Here is a 20,899-nt window from a genome sequence, read left to right as displayed (position 1 = left end):
CTCCCCTCCTCTCTCTCGTTCATTGACTCTCCTACCTCCCTCTCCTTCCCTTTCCATTATAATGCTACGCTAATCCTAAATATGGAACTCACTGTTGTGGGGCTAAAATGAATGGGCCGATCATTCTGCATCAATTAGTCCATCCATCATAGCTGATTGGAGGTTGGGGTGGGGGTGGGGGTGAGAGGGGGGGCTGATGGCGGTGCCTTGCTCTCTGCGGTGGCAGAAGGGAGACAGCCGTGGCGATATATAGGGTGTGTGAGCTCTCTCACGCTGCAATGGAATTTCCATCATTATTTGGGTGCCGCTCGCACAATGACCTTGTCCTGCTAATTTCAATGGAACGTCCTCTAAAATCGAGTCACCGCCCCGATCATTCAGTTACACGTGATCTGAAGGCGAGACGCTTTGCTTTGCGTCAGTGTTGATTTCGTCGACTAAAACAATGACGAAAAATGTTCGCCGACGACTACCTTTTTTCACTGACGAAAACTAAATAAGAACTAAATAAAAACTAAGCTACGATGACTAAAACTAAGACTAAATATATTGACACTTTCGTCAACACATAAAAACTAGACTAAAATGTTAGGGAGGGACGAGTGGAGAAGAGATCCAGTAGAACTAAAAGACAAGTCAGTTTATGTTTGGTTGCGCTCAGGCGTTGCGCTCTGAAAATAGCAGATCTACAAGCTCACAACGCTGCAACGCGTTGTGAGCTTGTAGATTGGCTATTTTCAGCATGCAACCAAGTGTAAAATCAGCCATTACGATGCCATCACAGCCATTTTAGTCGACTAAATCAACTGTAGATTTAGTCGACTATAATCTTATGATATTTAGTCGACTAAAACTAAACATTTCTGATGAATAAAACTAAATGGAATTTCATTCAAAAGACTATGACTAAAACTAGATTGTCACATCACAGGTTTACAGGTGCAGAAAAAAAGTGGGGGGAATTCTTTGTCGTACAAGCTCCATCATTGCAGTTTCAGGAAAGGTGGATAGCGAAACACTGTATATACAGTACATAAGGTGCATGATATATACACAAGGTGGTGCATGGTTATAAATAGCAGTGGAATGAGGCAGTTACAGTAAACAGCAGCAGATGTTATCACAGATATGTGTACGGTGGTGCATGGACTGATGTTTCCCCCATGTAATGCTCATAAGGTCTGCCAGGCATAACTGTTTATATTGTCATGTTTCACTGAGATCATCAGGATCGTGCACTGTGTGGCAGGATGCTACAATTACACTGATTATATAGGTCACAGTCTTTGGGTGAAAATAACATAATAAAATAAGTTTTTCAGAATAATGCAAGACATGTAAAGCCTTCTAGAGTAAATAAGGTTTGAGGGTGTTATGCACGGTTTTGTGTATATTATGCAGTATAATGAATACTATCAGGAAATGAACAAGAGTTCAGCCTTGACCACTTAAACCCCATCATCCTTATTGTGGCGAGGGCGTTCACAGGAAAATAGCCGATCGACAAGCTCACAACGCGTCGCGCTGCGACGCGTTGTGAGCTTGTTGATCGGCTATTTTCAGCAAACGCTTTCCCCACGATAACAGAAAACGGAAAGGACACTAATATAGAGACCCCGGTCAACCATATAGGGTTTACGTGGTTAAGTTAGGTAAAATGTTACCCCTGTTTTATACTTTGTCGTACGAGTGTGTCATGCGGTGAAGGTAACCAATGTACAATCTCACAACCGGTCACAGGGTGATGTGCTGTGAGCTTGTAGAGATGCTATTTATTGATTTTATTTTTTGCTTTTCTTGGATAATGTTGGAAAAAGTTTGGAAATAAAAAAAAAACTTGAAAATGCCCTAAAACAGGGACACCAGGTTGAAAGAGGTTCATATGAAATGAACCTCTACATTTTGGATGACGGTGCGAAGAGGTTAGCACAAAGCATGAAAGGTGAAAACTCCTCCTGTCTGAAAAGCCAGACAGTGAACGTAGAATATGTGTAATTGTGTTGTGCAAGCAGCACCTCCCAGAACTATTACCAGAGAAGAAGTATGTTTCACAGTGCCGCCTCAACCCACGCTTTATGACTTTTTATAGATGGATTCTATAAACACACACGAAACATCAAAGCAAATACACGGCGATCAAAGAGTAAACTCAAACTGCTGACTAATGACGGGGAGAGAGAAGTCAATCCACGGGGCACCGCGCACGGGTTGAAGAAACTTAGCATTAGCAACTCATCATTTTGCATTATTTAGGGTAACACGCCACCAGGGAAATAAACATTATCACTGTCATAAGTTATGCTAATGTTTGGTACTACCATCTGTGAACCGTGTGCTGGCAGTCAAGCGGTGTCAGTAATGCACGAGTTATGAGAGAAGCAAGTGATCTCTTCGTCATTAGTCACACGAGAGAAGACGTGACTGTGATGGAGGCGGAAAAAAAACATCATGCCACATCAAGAAACTATCTCAACCTCCACCTCTCACATGTCTCTCTCTCCCTCTCTCTCTCTCTCAGACCACCATGTCTTGGTTCCCTCCAATCTCTCCAATAAACAAGCCCCTGGCCCGACCCAGACGTGGGATAATGGTTCACCTGCTGGTGACTGGAGAAGAGAAGCAGAGCACTTTGCATGACGAATGGAGACGGAGATAAGCAAAGCGAAGCACTTAAGCATCCCGATAAAGGTTTTTACCAAAACATATCCCAAACTATGGAGATGTTCAATGTTTTAAAAGCCTGTCCTCCCCGTGTTTGCAGAGCTGGTATGTGAAAGGAGGAGTAAGTCACAGATGCTGAGCTTGCATACTGTATATTGACCAGAACCATAACAGAAGCACCACCAACGGGCACTCAAGTCGCGCAGGGGTAAAGTACCCACTCCACTATTGCGGAGTCCAGGGGTTCGAATCCAACGCAGTGCATCCAGTCCAAAATAGCTCATGTATAAATTAAACATACAGGCCTATTGTTTGAGAATAGGGGTGCCATGGTTAATGTGGTTAAAATTATTTAGAGACGGTGCATAACTCAGGTAGTTTACCATACAGTGGTCATAGGAAAAAGAGCTATCTTATCTCTATGAACATATTGGCCTATGTGGAGGTAATGTTGTAGCCAGATGGAGATCTGCCTACGCAAGATTGTTGTGGCGATAACAATCTTGCCTTAAAAATTTACCGTACTCGCCTTCGAAGAGCGTCCCTCACAGCACGCTCTCCTCTTTATCGAGAGACAAGTAACCAAACACATTGATCAGGACAAAGTTGCTGATGCAAAGATGAAATCTAGAACAAATTGAATTTTGGCTAAACACAAGTCTGTTGTTGCTTGCTGGTTACTGTTGTGTCAGCAGTATTTTCCTGTTGCATAATAGTCAACATTTTTCACTATGCTGATATCATAAATGGTAAATGCTGCATTTCTATAGGAACTTTCTCCACGGTCGCTTTACAATGAGTATTACATTCACCCATGCGCACACACAAACATTCACACACACACACACACACACATTCACACTCCGACGGCAGAGGAAATCAATCTGTTCATCGGGAAGCAGTTAGGAGTTAAGTATCTTGCTCAAGGACACATTGGATTCCAAGACTACCTCCTGAGCTGCTGCTGCCCATATCATGTCTGAGTATAATATATGATTTCACTAGCTTGTACCAATATTCTGGAAAGGCAAGCTCTGCTCCTGGGTAAGCACGGCATTTAACGTGGAAAACCTAATTTCACCTCAAAGGGTCAAAGCCAGTGGTGTAAAGTAACTAAGTACATTTACTCAAGTACTGTACTTAAGTACACTTTTGAGTATTTCAAATGTTCAGTTATTTTACTTCTACTCCACTACATCTCAGAGGCAAACATTGTACTTTTACTCCACTACAGTTTTTTTTTAAACTTTAGTTATTCGTTACTTTGTAGATTTTGATTATTATTACAAAACATACAGTAACCACTTCAGCCCTATACACAATTCGGCCATTTGAAAATAGCCGATCTACAAACTCACAATGCGTCGCAATGCGACGCATTGTGAGTTTGTAGATCGGCTATTTTCAAAAGATTTGTATACATTTGAAAACTTGTAATGGGGCATTCTGCATAATGAGTACTTTTACTTTTGGTACTTTAAGTACATTTTGATGTCATACTTTTGTACTTTTACTCAAGCACATTTTGAATTCCGGACTTTTACTTGTAACAGAGTACTTCTACATTGCCGTATTGATACTTTTACTTAAGCAAAACATTTCAGTACTTTTTCCACCACTGGTCAAAGCCAGGAAAATATATCTAATTGATTGGTGCATCGCTGTGCATTTCCTGGTCTTGTTGTGATGACAATAACATGTATTTTGCAGCCGTGCAGGAAATGTCATGAACGCCAAGACTGCCGGACACAACAAGTGCAAGCTAAATATACTTCCCATACACTAGAATGTGTTGGAAATGTACTGTTTAGGGAGCTGACGGGGGAAGAGTCAGATGGGAGCATTCAGGCAATAGCCTTTATTAGCCGAGCTGCCAAGCGACTGCGAAACTAATGTAATGAGGCTGTCTGTGTGTATGTGACAGCGTCCACAGTGAGTCAATACACTGTATCATCGGCAAATCAAAAACACACCGCTATGAAACCTCACGTATTAGATCTCTATCTCAATATCGGGGGATATGGCGGCAATTTGGTGGTGAAAGATAAAAGGACAATATGGCCATCTGGCAATGCGCCACATGGCTGAACTATGCATCCCTCTAGGCAGCCCCTCGTTACGTAAGCAATCACAAAGGCTATAGTGAGAGTTCTTCTCATCTAATGGTTGAATGCTAGCAGCCCCATGGCTGAAACATCCGCAGTGGGAGTGGCAGGAACAGGCGTGCATGTCATGCAACCCCCTCCTGGTTGATTGAAGTGAGGATAGAAGGCCCCAACTTTAAGAGAAAGCGGTTTGTTTTGGGTGGTCTAGTTAAATCCCAGTGCTAAACGTGCAACAGCTCCGGTTAGAATGCTAATGAGCCAGTTCCCCTCGTCGATGAAGACATCAAAAGCCCGAGTGAAGCTCTCACTCGTTCTCTCAGCCCACGTAGTATCGGTATTATGACGCGGCGGCGTGCGTGCGATGCGAGCGTGCATGTGCATACACACGTGCCTACGGGGCGAGGGACAAAGAAAACGGGGAGAGAGAGAGGCTATATTGACTGCATAATGTTTACATTGAGTCTATTCTGTTGGGACCGTGCCAACGTCCCAGCCCATACTGTGACAACACATCACACGAGCCACCCTCGTAACGCTCGTAATTGCCCTCTATTCACAGAGGCCTCGTTTCATGGTGCTATTATCAGGGATCATTGTTATTTGCCTCAAACGTGTGCGCCGGGGTCCCCACAGAGACCGCATGCCAAATGCAAGATAACGGTGCTATTTCGGTTAACCCCGTTGTGTACGTAACAAGGCAGACAAAACTCAGAGGCAATTCCCTTTTGTGTAATCAACAGAACGGAGCTGGACGTAAAAGGCCAAGTATCTTTCCGTGAACTTTGGAAATGGAAATGCAAGCACTTCTGGTTTACTACGCCGTCAAATCCTCAGCGTTAATTTAACTCTGAGAATGTACAGATGTAACCAAATGGACCCTTGGGTCCATTTGGTTACATCTGAACATTCTCAGAGTGAAATATTGGATTCAATTAACACTGAGGATTTTACTATGTAATCGTTTATTATTTTTCCCCCCACTAATTGAAATATTGCAACGAGTCCGGCGATGTAGGTTTAGTGCAAGACAGAGTTCAGCAAAACCATTATTCTTTTTGTATGAATAAAAAGTCCATGCATTTTGGAATTAAACTTATTTTCAGACAAAATGCCACACTTTCCCCTGGCCCCGAGCCCTCTGACGAATCACCCATAACAAATTTGGCTACTTAGCAAAGACCACATATCTCACTGGGATTAATGAGGGAGCCATACCTAATATAGAGTGGTTTATTTTCAGAGACACCCACACCTATAAGGTATTATGACAAAAAAAATCCCCCCGCAGCCGAGCAAAGCCAGTGGAAGCTGTTAAAAGTGTGTGGGTGGTAGTAACTTTCCTACGGAAGCCAAAATAACTTTCCGTATAAGCCGAGGAGAGGGAAGAGTTTATCCGATGTCCGTGCTGTTTTGCGGAGAGCCCGCCTTCAGCGGGGCGAGAGAGAGAGAGAGCTAAACATGGCTCAGGTGTGTGAGGCCGGGCATGATGGATCGTCCTGTTGTGAAGCTGCCCCTCTTGCACAGCCCCCGAGAAGACAGCTGGGAGATAAGGAGGAGCCCCATATATGAGAGCACATCTCCACATCGATCCTCAGCACCACCGGGGGCCGGAGGTCCTCACATACCAAACCACAGATAGGGAGGGGAGGGCGGGAGAGTGAGAGCAAAGAGAAAACAGCTTCGCAAGGTTTAGCCACCACCTTCGAGTGATAAAGACACTGGCAGATAAAGCCCCCCATGGCCTCACACAGATAAAAGACAGATGATAGAGAGCTTTGTTTTTGGCGTAGGACGTGTAGGAGGGGGGTAGGGGGGAGGGTGGGTGACATTCCCATGGAAACATTGTCAGTGGATACTGGTGATCTCTCACTGGTTGCTACCATCTAATCCTTTAGCAGAGCCAAAGAAAAGAAAAAAGGCTCTCACGTCACGCCAGATATATATATATATATATATATATATATATATATATATATATATATATATATATATATATATATATATATATATGACGCAGGCAGCAGTGGCTCAGGGGTGGAGTGGCCGGATGGAAACCGCGAGGTTCCCAGTTCGATCCCGGGCTCCCCCAGAGTTAATGTCGAAGGTGTCCTTGAGCAAGACACTGAACCCCTAATTGCTCCCGATGAGCAGGTTGGTGCCTTGCATGGTTCCCTCCGCCGTGTATGAATGTGTGTGTGAACGGGTGCATGAAATGCACCATTTACCATATATATATATATATATATATATATATATATATATATATATATATATACACACACACACACACACACACACACACACACACACACACACAAGGCTCACACAATACATAATTTATATGACATGAAATCCCAAAGAGCCTTCATGGTCAATGTGTACACAATGCCAAGAGACTTATTATTGCAAGGCTAATTGGCCTCCCTATTTGTGCCAGTAAATTGACAGCAGTAGGAACACAGGAAGTCAATTAAGAATGAATAGGTTTTCATTCCAAATATGACACAGACAGGCTGCAATTAAAATCCCTCTAGGCTTACTTAGCCCTGTGGCAGTCCACGTTGAAGTGAAATGTTTTCAACATATGGTAATGGCGGGGCCTATATTGCTATCTAATATCCACACAAACTCAACTTGACATCTGTTATTGCCGCGTCGTTGCCGTGCAGTTTAAACCTAATACTTCGGCCACCATTCCTTGTCGGAGGAGAAATTGGATCAATCAACATGCCGGCGCCGCCTGAGATTTAAGACTCCTGCAAAAAAAAAAAGACAATTCGGCGCGAAGTAACAATCATGAAAACATAAAAGCAGAGAAAATTGCTTTTTGTGTTTTTCAAGGAGAGTGAATGGAGGCAGAGATAGATCCCAATCAGGGGGACCAGTGTGTCGTCGTGGGACATTAGACGTCAATGGCAGGTGCTTCACAGAGACTGATCTTGGTTACTGAGACGCATGTTTTGTGACCTCTGATCTCAATCAGATGAGCTCTTTAGATGGCTGTGATCAGCGCGCTGAGGGCCTACTCCATGTCACTGATAAAGATCTGGGGGCTGCACTGCACCGCGATGCAACAGTGGTTGGAGGATGGTAAAGTCTGTAGGACTTTTGCTCCATGCGTCAGATAAGATGAGGGCCACTCCAGGGCAGCATGATTATCTGTGTGAAAAGAGCTTTGACATATAGAGACTGTAATGGGTCGTGTGCTAGGGCCATTATGGAGGTGTAGCATTATCCAGTGCCTGGTATGAATGGTAAACCACTTATAAGCCCCATTGTGTGTATGATGGTGTCATGCAAAATTAGCAAAATGTGTGAAAATAGCCTATCTACAAGCTCACGTGTCATATTGTGACCCGTTGGGAGCTATCTTCATGATTTGTATGTATTTATTGTGTAAATCTTTGAAAAAATGTTTGAAAGATTTAGCCTATAATGAAAATAATAGGGAAGCCAGGGTGAAAAGTGTCAACATAGCTTCCCTATTTGCACGAATATTCTACTATATATTCATGGAATCTCTGTCTGTCTGAACACTGTCCGTTTTTCAAGTTCAGAGCAATTACTATGAACTTGCTGGGATTGACCATTAGCCTATAGGACATTAGCCGTGTCCACACAATGCGTTTTATGAGCGTGGGTGGGAGGCTGGGAGCCCTTTGGATATCATGTCCATAGCACTCGCACAGAGTGTTTATTCACAAGCGCGATGTACGCATGAACGTGCGCTTTGGACATCATGTCCACAGCTCTCACACAGAGCATTTATTCACAAGTGCAATGTTCTAATGAACGTTGTGTTATTGGCACAATCTCAGCTGAAAAGCATGGACATCTCACAGTTGTGGTAACAACTTACGTCTCAATGTCAGGTACTGTAAATGACCGGATTGTTACACCCTGCCATCAAATGACCAGCCTCCTCTCCCAAAGTTTAACTAAGCATATACTGTGTACAGTACACAGTACTGTACACAGAGTCCAAAGTCTGCAAATACTTTGAGTGTGCTCATGCTCTGGAATGGACTAGTTATTATAATTATTGATGTTTTTATTATTATTAATATATTGTGCCTAAATACTTGTGATGGTTAATTGTTACAATTTCTAACATATTGGTGACGGGCCACCCGTTCATAATAACACAGCATGTTTTTGGCCAGCATGTACAGTATCTACTGGCCAAAAAACATTCTTTGAATTAAGAGCAGTAAATCATAAATGCTGCTCACATGCAGCGTCTCGCTCCGTGGCAGAGAGAGCTATGAGAGTAAACAACAACACTGGTGGGTAAACAAATTCGGTTCGGAGCAGTGACCTTATTTCATTGTCATTCCCTTTGCAGCACCTGATATTCCCTTTAGATCCTTAGATCAAAATTCCATATCTGAGATGTTGTTTTTTTTCCATTCCGACTCCACCCTGACGGCCCTCGAAGAATGATTATTTCAATCATGTCACAGTGAAAGTCAAACTTCCAACGGAAGAAAAACAGTGGGGACTGGGCAAGCAGTCGTCTTCTCCTGGGGTTCCCTTATAACCCTCTTATTCCCACACCATGGTCGGCCGCCTCCAATTCGTTTTGATACTAACATTCTTCGGCAGGGCGGCAAATTAATGACCATGTCTGGCCGTGGCGAGGCTAGGTTGCGGCGCACTGAGCTCTGATGTGATGCCGGCCTCGCATTCAGTCACATTTAACAAAAGGCGCTGGCGGCGAAACACACACTGAATTCTGCTGTTAACCCACAGAGGTGTACGGATGTTCCATATGCCAGACGTGATGAGTGTCACTTTAATTGCTTTAACCACTTGAGCCCTGTTTTACGCTTAATCGTGTGATGGTGTCGCGCCGGGGGAAATAGCCAATCTGCAAGCTTGTCAACGTGTCTCAAGGTGACATGTTGTGAGCTTGTAGATCGGCTATTTCCACCTTAACACATTCCCTGCCAGAGGTTTTTTTTTATTTTACTTCCCCCAGTGCCAGTGTTTAATTTTTTTTTACACAGGAGCCGAGATACAGGATTTTAAAGTAATAAGTTAACCAAGGAGTGAATGGAGCTAGAAATCTTTGGATCGTGATATCTCTGGTTCTGTGTGGATAAATTGAAAAAAAAAAGACAAAAAAAAACTTTTTTTTTTTTTTTTTTGAAAAACGGTTATACTCGTGGATGGATTTTTTTGGCAGTAAACGGGTGTATTTTTCATCAACGGTTATACTCGTGATTGGCAGGTAAAGTGTTCGGTAGGGTAAGTGATATTTTTGGGTAAATATTTGTTTTTGTTAAAAAGGTTAAAGTACTATATTCTGATAGTAATCATTGCTACAGAGCGTTTGTTCGGTCACAGGGGTCTCTCCAGCTCTTTAGCAAACAGAATATAGTACATTGTCAGGTAGGTGACACATTTTAAGCCAATCAGGAGAGAGCACTGAAAATGCATTTTCTGTTTAATAAAGAGCTGGAGAGACATAGGAGACTCCTTTTACTGAACAAACACTCCATAGCAATGAGCACTATCAGAATATAGAGCTAGTTAATACGTATTCTAACCAGAGTAAATCACTTACCCTACCTTTAAGCATATAGGCCTAGCTAGGCTAGTTTTTTATAGATGTCTATAACTGTCGCCCCAAAATAGGAACGCCAGGGCTGAAGAGGTTAATACCACTGGAATACCATTGGAATGAACGATGGTGTGTTTTGTGCTATGTTTATATTATAACAAAAGGCATCCACTCACCTCCCCCTCCTCCCAGAAGACTGGAGTTTGCTGAAAAGAAAGAAATGGAAATTAGTTGATATATTCAGGCAGTAAAAAAAATAAATATTCAGCAGAGAAACCGAAAAGGACCGGTATCGTCTGGAAATGTTCATCTCAACTTTGATGTTAATACCAGACAATCTGTTTATGGATTTTTTTTAAAGGGCATATCACAGAAAATAAAAATAAAGAGACTTTTGTTCTGTTCCGCACATCGACACACTTGACATTGACAAACCATAAACATTTGGTTTTATAGTGAACTGGAATAGAGCGTCCCTGCGGTGTCCAAAGGAGGACACTAACTGCATTAGACTGTATCAGAATGAAGCGACAGCATGGCCCGCAGCCAGTGGTGGGAAAAGTACTCAAATGTTTTACTTAAGTAAAAGTATCAATACTGCAATATTGTCCAGAAAAAAAGTCCAGAATTACAAATTTACTTGAATAAAAGTACAAAAGTATTGGTATCAAAATGTATTTTTTTTAAATAGCAGATCTACAAGCTCACAACGTGTCGCGATGCGACTTATTGTGAGCTTGTAGATCGGCTATGTTCAGCATAGGTATAAAATAGGGCTAAAGTGGTTAATGTATGTTTTATAATGTAAAAATGTATATCTACAAAGTAACTAGTAACTAACGTTTTCAAATAATTGTAGTGGAGTAAAATAAAATAAACTATATTTGCCTCTGAGATGTAATAAGTATAAGTAAGTAGGTCGGGAGATGGCTTATTGTCGGTATCAGCCGAGTAACACGCGGGAGTCTGTCCCCGTTACAATGCGCTAGACCCCTGGGAGATGGATTGCTGAGGTGGAGCGCCACACCTATCCTCAGCTCCCAGTACTTACCGCACGACTTACCACACCCAAGCCGTGCTACTCATGCGCTGAGTTGGCGGTGCCCGGGATCGAACCCATGACCTTGCGGTCTGAAGGCCAGAGCTCTACCGACTGAGCTACCCGGACACTAAGATCTGAGATCTTACCCACTACATCTGAGATGTAGTGGAGTAGAAGTAAAAGGATTGACAATTGGAAATACTCCAGTAAAGTAAAAGTACCTCAAAATTGTACTTAAGTACAGTACTTGAGTAAATGTACTTAGTTACTTTACACCACTGCCCGCAGCCACCACACTGCAGGGAAAAACATGCACGCTTCTGAGAAAGTCATTTTTAAGGAATTCATATCAAGACAAATCATTGCAAGCTAATTTCCCCTGAACTAATAACAGTGGTGGAAATGGATTTATACTAAAGGCTGACTACACAACCCTGCCACATTGCATGTACACTGTTTGTATGATCAATATGCAAGGTAAAGACGGTGACAATAGGGCCGGCCAGGGGAGAAACATAGACTGGTATAGAAAAAGTGCTGAGAAAATCATTGGCTTCGAGCACAATATGTTATTTCCGCTAGGAAATTAGGTTAGGCCTTTCTCAGCCAATAACAGCTGCAAAAATACAGTACGTGGAAGAAAGGGCATTAAGCATTAATATAAGATGTAACATCTTAATGTTACAAGCCATCTTGTACATCTGCTATTTTTTGAATAGCCAACGCAAAAATCTAAAATGACACAGGATGCTTTCACGGTTTTAATGGGTTACTATTATACCGTCACTGGACAGTGCAGTCTCCTTTAACCACTTTAACTCTATATAATTCATTGTGCACTTATCTACAAGCTCACAACACAACACAAGAAAATTTGCCTATAATCATATCCCAAAATAGAGACGCCAGGTTGAACGTGGTTAACCACGTCTCTGATGACTTATCTATTCGCATTATGGTGTGGGCATCTTAATTTAAATAAATAGAAATCACTTAGTGTATCTGGCATGGCACCCATAGCTTTGCATGCAGATTATGCAGATCAGCTCATTAGCTCATATAGTAGCTATGTCAATCACAAGTAAAGCTGAACACGCGAACATTGGTAATGCTGTTAATAAGACTAGCAATGAAATAGCAATGAAAAGACCCGATTTCTCCAAAAGATCCATTCACTCATTTTGAACATAACGGTATAAGAATTTGGCACGGCGCATCATCACATTTTACAGTGCTGGGCAATTTGATGTGATTCAGTCATTAGCTCATTTCAATACCCAACCCCTAATCAGTAACACTGCCTTGGCAGATTTCTTACTTGGCAACATTACAGAGGTTAAGCTCAATAAAGCATGTGGTGGCTCATTAAAAGCAATTACCATGGCCTGTAGTATCGGACAGTATACTGACTGATACCTCCACTGGTTTACAGCAAAGAGAAATCCACCAACGTTATCACAGCTTTGTGTCTGTCTGCTTGTTTTTTTGAACAAAGAAACCTCTGACAAAACACTCAAAGATAAACAGACTGTGTTTGCTGCGAGGGAACTCTCTCTGTATAATGCTAGCTACGCTTCTGAACTGCACACAGAGTAAAGTGAACCCCCACGCCTCGGGTTTGGGTGGGCTGGCTTGACGGAGGACGTGTGACACAGATAAGATGGTCTATAAACAGAATCCCACAAAATAATCTACTCTATTCTCAGCCCTGGGGGACCATTTAGTTGGCAAACACTCATTATAGACGGATATGTGGCCCTGCATTGTTCTAGAGACCACGTTGACCCCTTTCCCCCCCCCGGTGTTGATTTTGACAGCAAATTTTGATTTAGCTTTAGTCATTTGAATAAAGTTCTGTTTAGTTTTAGTCCTATTTTAGTCATCTGAAATGTTTACTTTTAGTCTAGTTTTAGTCGACTAAATATCATAAGATTTTAGTCGCCTAAATCTACAGTTGATTTAGTCGACTAAAATATTTTTTGGGCGGCATCGAAATGATTTGCATGCCGGAAAAAGCCGCTCTACAAGCTCACAACATGCCGCGCTGCAACGCGTTGTGAGCTTGTAGATCGGCTATTTTCGGTCAGTGACACCCGTGCGCACCCATACTTACCTTAAATCTACTGGATCTCTTCTCCACTCTCTTCTCCAACATTTTAGTCTGCTTTTTATTTGTTGACGAAATTGTCAGTATATTTAGTCATAGTTCTAGTCATCTTAGCTTAGTTTTTATTTAGTATTCGTCAGTGAAAAAAAGGTAGTGGACGAACATTTTTCGTCATAGTTTTAGTCTACGAAATCAACACTGCCCCCCACCACCACATCAGCTATAGTTTACTGGTTCAGCCGGGAGGTAGAGTGAGTCATACAGAGCATTCTGACTGATGAAGATATGTCTTTAAAAATTAACCAATCTTCGCTCTGTTCTGACGCCGTCAGCAAGAGCCATGCCTCGCACACCAGAGGAGAAAGATTAGAGGGGATTAAAACTACTTGGCTTAACCCATTAAGACCGGGAACGCGTTTTTATTTATTTATTTGGGCAATAAAGAAAATAGCAGATATACAAGCTCATAGCGCGGCACCGACTGAGCTTGTAGATCTGCAATTTTTTGAAAAATCGTGAAAATGAGTGCAAATCTTTGAATATATATATATTTTTAAAGCAAACATTTTTAACTCAAATCTTTTGCTTCTGGGGGTCCCTGGAACAACATATTTTCAGATGCGGGTCGGCGGCCAAATACAAATCATTTTGGGTGGTCCTTGACATGTCAAAGATTTGCACAAACGTTAACGATTTTTCAAAATAAATAGCAGATCTACAAGCTCATAGCGCGGCACTCGGTGCCGCGCTATGAGCTTGTATATCTGCTATTTTTGAATAGCCAAAGAAATCTTAAAATGACACAGATGCGTTCCCGGTCTTAATGGGTTAATTTGAGCGTTATTGAAGAGTGAGGCAGGTGTCCCACGTGTTTGAAGTACACAGTTCACGCAGGGGGCAACGTGGGAATCGTATGTTTCCACTGTGTCTTTAATGATTTCCAGAACTGTCTCTACATCACTATCAGCCCAGGCACCATTTTGTTCCCATTAATTCCTTATCATTTCTCAAGAAAGTTTTTCAATCAAGCCTAAGTAGACTATATATATGTGGCGTAAAAAGCACCGAATAATGAACACGTAGTATCAGGGAGGATCTCGTAATCGTGAAGCAAAGTGCTGTGGTTATTTATTAATATTTTCCCCCGATGAAAATGAAATTAAATCATGAAAGGGGTGCATTTTGCAGGCCAGTCGAGCTCTGCACCCTTCTGTGGTGTCATTACCGCCTTGCATTGTTCTCGCACACGCTCCACACGCACACGCGCGCACACACACACACACACATAGCCAGACAATATCACACTGCGTGGATTTTTTTTTTTGCAATGGCAGATTCAACTGGAACCAGACTAACACACACACACACACACACACACACACACACACACACACACACACACACACACACACACACACACACACACACACACACACACACACACACACACACACACACACACACACACACACAGTGAGTGTGAGCAGGGACAAAGCAAGCCCCTCCAACCAAAGAATGCGTGCTTCATCAAGCGCTTTTGTTGCATACAATGTACTCGCATACAGTAAACATCACACATACACACACACACACGGGAATGTACCAAGAACCTATTCATGTTTACAATGGCACCTTTCCAGGTTGTTCGGTGATGACAGAGATGTGTGCTCTGCTCTTACCCAGAGAGTTCATGTAGTTGTGTGACCCGTCAATCACCGCAATCAACCACCACAGCTCAACAACAACCCTTCTTTCTCAGCCAAACCAGGTTGCCCGGGTTACAAAACATGCTGTATAGATGCTGTTATTGCATTGTGGATGAGCAAAATAAAGGCTTTGAAAGTACAAATGAATTCTGAACATAAGGATACTTTGAAAGACTTGGCAATAATGTTGTCCTTGGCTTGGTATACACTGCATCTACTGGCAGTATGGCCGAAAAGATTTTCATTTTTTGGCGACGACTCCCTTTTCTAAGTATGGTTAATATAGTATGAAGGATTTCGGCAAGGTGTACCGCCGTTGTCTATTCTCCGGGGGGGAGTCAGTGAAGCCAGTAAAACACTGGTGCTTAATTACCTGACATTATGGAAATGCTTACCTGAGGGGGCGCTCCATTTACTCAAACATCTAATCAGCGATAAGAGATGTGGATGCTATGCTAATCAGTTTGACACGATCTTTACTATATGCGTTTGTGTCGGAGGGGATGGCTGGTGCTGGTGGTGGTGGTGGTTGGAGGAAGGTGTTAGTTTCCAAACCACACGCATTTAAGTGTGATCACGACAATGGCCCACTGGGAGAGACGGCGGAGAGTTTTCGACAGCCATCTCATCACAGCGGGGGTTGTGATAAATGTGCGAGCAGGCAAGCGGGTAAAAAAAAAGAAGAAAAAAACATGGCACAGGCTGCTGCTGCATGACTTCATTGTCCCTCCCGTCCCTGCATTCCTCCTCTCATCTCCGTCAGCGATCTAAATGTCTAGAAATATGTCTCATCATTCAGGGATATTTTCATTCGCCTCTCTGAACACACTGTTGTTCTTCTTCTTGCACACACACAGCGCGCACACACACACACACACACACAACACACAAAAGATTTGTTACCTTGAGTTGCTGAAAACAAGATCTTAGCCCTCAGCAACAGATATCAAGGGAGGTATATAAAAATCCCAAAATGCACAGGGACTCACTCTAACAATCCCTCTTTAAGGGCCGGAAAACACATGGGACAAATAAGGAACAGCTGCAAGGGAAGCGGGCCTACAGGAGCTCGCTAAGCAGCCCTACATTCTTGGCAAAAGGCTCGTGCCTCGTTTGATACGGCTCGCTGGAAAAGCGTTTCAATTATCCTGAGTGAAAAATCTAAACCAAAATCCATATTTGGCCACATCCACCCCATAGTACATATTTTATAGCGCATATTAATTATGAACCAGCTCTCTGCCTGCCTTGCCCGTGCCTGTGCCTGCCCTGGGCTCAGGCTGGCTAGCTTGTGGTGGATCAACACATTTCTGCCTTTAGGGATGCGGTGGGAGATATCCAGCTATTAGTATGGTATTATCAAAAGACATGATCTGTTTCTTTTGCAGTGGTTGAGCTCCTACACACACAGACCTTGTCTTTTCAAATGTTTCTGGTTGTTGTTTTTTTTCCCCTCAAGCCACAAAAGACTATGGAGGGAGAGAGAGAGAGAGAGAGAGAGAGAGAGGGAAAAAAAACATTCTCTATTGTGTCTGTAGTGTCTGCCAGCATACACCTTGGGGACTTGCAGAAATCAAATTTGTCTTCAAGGACAGAAAAGACCAGTCTCAAAAACAACTACGATTATGGGATCAGGGCAGTAAACAAAAACACAACATAGCTTTGGCGATCCCTGGATTCGGTCGAATATTTCCTTCGTGGTAGTAACTAAAGGTATAGTTCTAAAAGTTCACCACAGCCAAGTAAACACGAAGAAAAAGGAAAAAGGAAAACACTGCAACTTGGGGGTTTTTCTTCTCAGGAGTTCTGCTTTGCCAGCCTCCCCAGTGGTAAACACAACATGGGCCATAAATCTCTTGTGGAAGGGTTCCCCAGACAGCGTGGGGAGGGCAGGTCATTAAGAAAGAAGCCAGAGCAATAGGCCGCCCCATTGCACCCATGGCGAGGGGACTGTCACACTGGGAACACCCACTTCCTGTCTGCCCTTTGAACTTCTCACAACCCACAAAGTTCATCTCATACATTTTCCTCAGCCAATGACACCTAGGTGGAGCTATATAGCCGCCGCCGCGGGGTAATTTCAACAACCAGAAGATATTGATGGCGGAGGCTAGCGCGGCGGGCATGGTTTATGGATCGTAGCACTGTATCCAGCCAGCCAGGCCCAGACACAAACACAGCCAAAGGGAATAGTGAATCCACCCTCTGGTTTCTCCGTTTCCCTATGTTTGCAGAAAGGCCATAAAAATTCTTTGAGCGCACTTCAGCGTGTAAACCTGTGTGTGCCGAGCTCAGTGAGGCATGCACCTGGAGCTGTGTGCACGGTGTCATCGGTGGAGGTGCAAGATCGTGCAGCTGAATGGGGAAGTGCTAGTGCGTAACTACGCGACCCTAAGGCTGGTAAACAGACCCGCAAGGTTTACCTGCCGGTCTCTGCTTCCTTGACCCAACCCTGGCTTTAAACATGATCCATTGTAGGCCTATAGACACTCACCCCCATCGTTATTCCCTTCTCACAAAGGTTAATAGTGCACTCTTGCTGTGCCTCTGGGAAATATAAATAAAGGAAAAGGTGGAGCGCAGATTAGAAACTAATAAAAAAAAGTTTTGTGTGGTTCAAGTTGCACACTGCAAGTTGCAAACAGATAGGATGCCGAGTCAAAAAAATGGCCCGGTGCAATTTTTCAAAAGGGACCACGGGCCAGAGATGCAATATAATACTTGTGGACTATCTCCGCCTGAACATCTTAAATGTACTTTATTTTGTTCCAGTGAATTCAGTTTCAGTGAATACATCACACACAGTCAAATGAATTGTGATAGCGGTGGTGATCCAACGCAACGCAACGCATTGCAGAAGCTGAGAGCTGCTTTTATATCAGTGGATTTCATTATTTCAACTTCAGCGACCGCTCTCGAAAGCGCCACTTACTGTGCCAGTCGGGCAGAAAAGAATTCAAATACATGTTGCCAAAACTCTGACTCTAAACGAACCTGGCATCTATAAAAAGGGAAACAGGAAGTAGATCAATGGGACTGCTCCATGTAACAGAGTGAAGTCTTTTCTCTTTTTTTTTGTCCTTTTCTCAAAAAAGTACTAAAGTTTGAATTGGGTATAGCTGAGGTGGGATAGAAAAGTAGTTCCCAAACCTTTTTAGCTCAATACCCAAAAGAGCAATTAGACGTTAGCTTCGTGACGCATCGTGAGCTTGTAGATCTTCTATTTTCACTACTACTACTTCTTTTTTTTATGTGATCCCATTTGAAACAAGCCATTGTGGCTTTCCTGGGCAATCCGTTTTAGTTGACCTTGTATTGTAAACTGTACTTCCGTGTGCTTTTTCTCTGCAAACTTCTAAATAAAGTATTCAATCAATCAATCAATGAAAAGTTGTGATTTTTTCTTTAAACTTTTCTTTAAAAAAAAAAGGGGATATTTACTCGTGACCCATACAAACTGGTCTGCGACCCACGGTAAACATGGGTCCCGACCCACTGTTTGGGAAACAGTGGGATATGTGTCTGGGAAACAGTGGGATACGAGTCTGTGTTTATGTCTAGGAATGCCAGTTTTCAGGGGATCAGTGGAGTGGAAGGAACGTACAGCTACATTTTCTCTGCGTGGAAATGAGGTCCCACTTCAGCCAGGCATTCCCTATACCACTCACCCACCTTTCCACTCCGCCAGCCTTCCTAACGAGCTCTGCAGGGTTGCCATGTCCGCTTATTATAAGCGAATTTGAGCTTGCTTTTCTGTTGAGTCGCTTGTAAATATTGGTAGTCGCGGGTTGCGTTTTTTGGGATTGTTTCTAGTGTAGTATTTGCTATTTTGCTTCTAATTATTTTAAACCAGTGGTTCTCAAACATTTTCATGTCAAGGACCCCCAAATAAGTGAATGTGTATATGTCCATGGACACCCATCTGAAATTATAATTTGTGCCCGGGACCCCCGTACTAGATTTGTGTTGTTAAAATGTTCCAAATATTCCACTTTTCCGCAAGATTAAAAAAATAAATAGAAGATCTACAAGCTCACAACGCGACGCTGTTAGCCGATTTATATAGGTTTATAGGTCCTCTTGGCCGGCCTAGGTCGCTTCTTTTGGGTTTTCATAAACCTGGTCGCTTATTTCTCACAAAAGCTGGCAACACTGGCTCTGAGCCTGAAAGTAGGCTCCATCAACTGCACAGTTAACAGTGCTTTATTGGACAAACAAATAAACATGTACACACACACACACACACACACACACACACACACACACACACACACACACACACACACACACACACACACACACACACACACACACACACACACACACACACACACACACACACACACACACACACACACACACACACACATCACTAGACCAGATTTTCTAACCAGCGTTTGAAAATGTTTTTTTTTCAAAAGCCCCATCTCATGCTTGTGGTAGTCTGTGCTAAAATGAATTTTAATGAGTAATGATTGGGAGACATTTTGTTCTTATTCTTTTTTTTTTTTACAAGCCACCGATACTCACACAGAAAGTGTAAAAAGAAATACAGTTACAGGACAAGAGAAAACGTGGCAGCGGTATATCTTATTTGTGGCACATTAAAAATGCATGCAGCTCCCCCCCGTGTTAGAGCCTCGCCTGATAATTTGGCTCGCCAGCTTTGTTGTGTAAAGCTGATAGTGTTCCCTAAGGAGCCAGGCAGAAAGCAGAGGTAGAGATGTGGCTGCAGTCTGCCCGCATCTCCACTCAGACGTGCATATCTCAAGCTCGCCCTATTGCGGTCCACAGGAAATCTCCACAAATATAGTCCCATCTTCCGCTCAGAGCCTTCTAATCCATGGGGTTACAGGGCAAAAGGCTATTGCTACAATCAACCATGTGAAATAAACAAGCAATATGAAAGATTCTTGGAGTGAAGGAAAACTGAAAACTCAAGATGCTATTGTGCCAGTAACTGTTTGTGTTTGTGAGCTAAGAGAACATTTGTCTGAGCGCATATTCGGCGCCTTCCACCTACATTTTGTTTGACAGTTTTGGCTCTCTGGTTTCTGCAGAGGCTCAACCTGAACTGCCCAAAATAGCAAAAATATCATAACGCAAATTCTACACTAGGTGGAAAAAGCTAAAAACGCGGCGCAAAGCTTTCGTTACACAGCATTTGCTGGGTTATTGCGTGAGTGAAATACGCTCTCCCCGACTATCTATTAGAGATGCACGGTTCGCGGTTTTAGCCGCAGATAACCGCAGTTTGGGCGGATTGAAATAATGCGGGAAATAAATTAATGACATCTAACTATAGGCCTAAATATAGCTTTTAAAAAGCATGAAATCTCGCTGTGCGTGTGTTTGTAGCATTTTAATATTACGTCATTTTCCATCAGGCACACATTAGCCGCCTACTACACGTGCTTTGCGTGCACTGTGTTGTTGTTGAAGCGGAAGGAGGACCCCTTGCCGGCAACGGCAGCTAATGCTATAGTGAGAGAGGATTTAAAACACGATAAAACAAAGAAGGGAGGAATAAAAGTTTGGCGTGGGGGTGATTTAGTGAAGTTCTTAACCCTGCCGACGACTGGAAATGTCTGGATATGACTCAATGTACTTCCATGAACTGTTGTTCTCATGTCTTACTAAATAAAGTACATCAATCAATCAATCAATCAATCAATCAATCAATGAAAAGTTGTGATGTGAGAAAGTGATGGG

At 42.8% G+C, this 20,899-nt stretch overlaps 1 protein-coding gene across 3 annotated transcripts in view; it reads right to left on the bottom strand.

The window, feature by feature from the left end:
* Positions 1 to 20,899, bottom strand: part of macrod2 (mono-ADP ribosylhydrolase 2) — a 763,167-nt gene that overhangs the window by 526,843 nt on the left and 215,425 nt on the right. For all 3 annotated transcript variants that reach the window (XM_080448593.1, XM_080448595.1, XM_080448594.1), the window contains exon 4: positions 10,509 to 10,538. In XM_080448593.1, the coding sequence (XP_080304719.1) occupies positions 10,509 to 10,538 (30 nt within the window). The remainder of the gene's footprint in view (positions 1 to 10,508; positions 10,539 to 20,899) is intronic.

This window comes from Gymnoscopelus braueri (assembly GCF_963280865.1).
Source record: "Gymnoscopelus braueri genome assembly, chromosome: 14".
Taxonomy (NCBI): Eukaryota; Metazoa; Chordata; class Actinopteri; order Myctophiformes; family Myctophidae; genus Gymnoscopelus; species Gymnoscopelus braueri.
The sequence above is the reverse complement of the archived record's forward strand: the minus strand, read 5'-3'. Positions and strand labels throughout refer to the sequence as shown.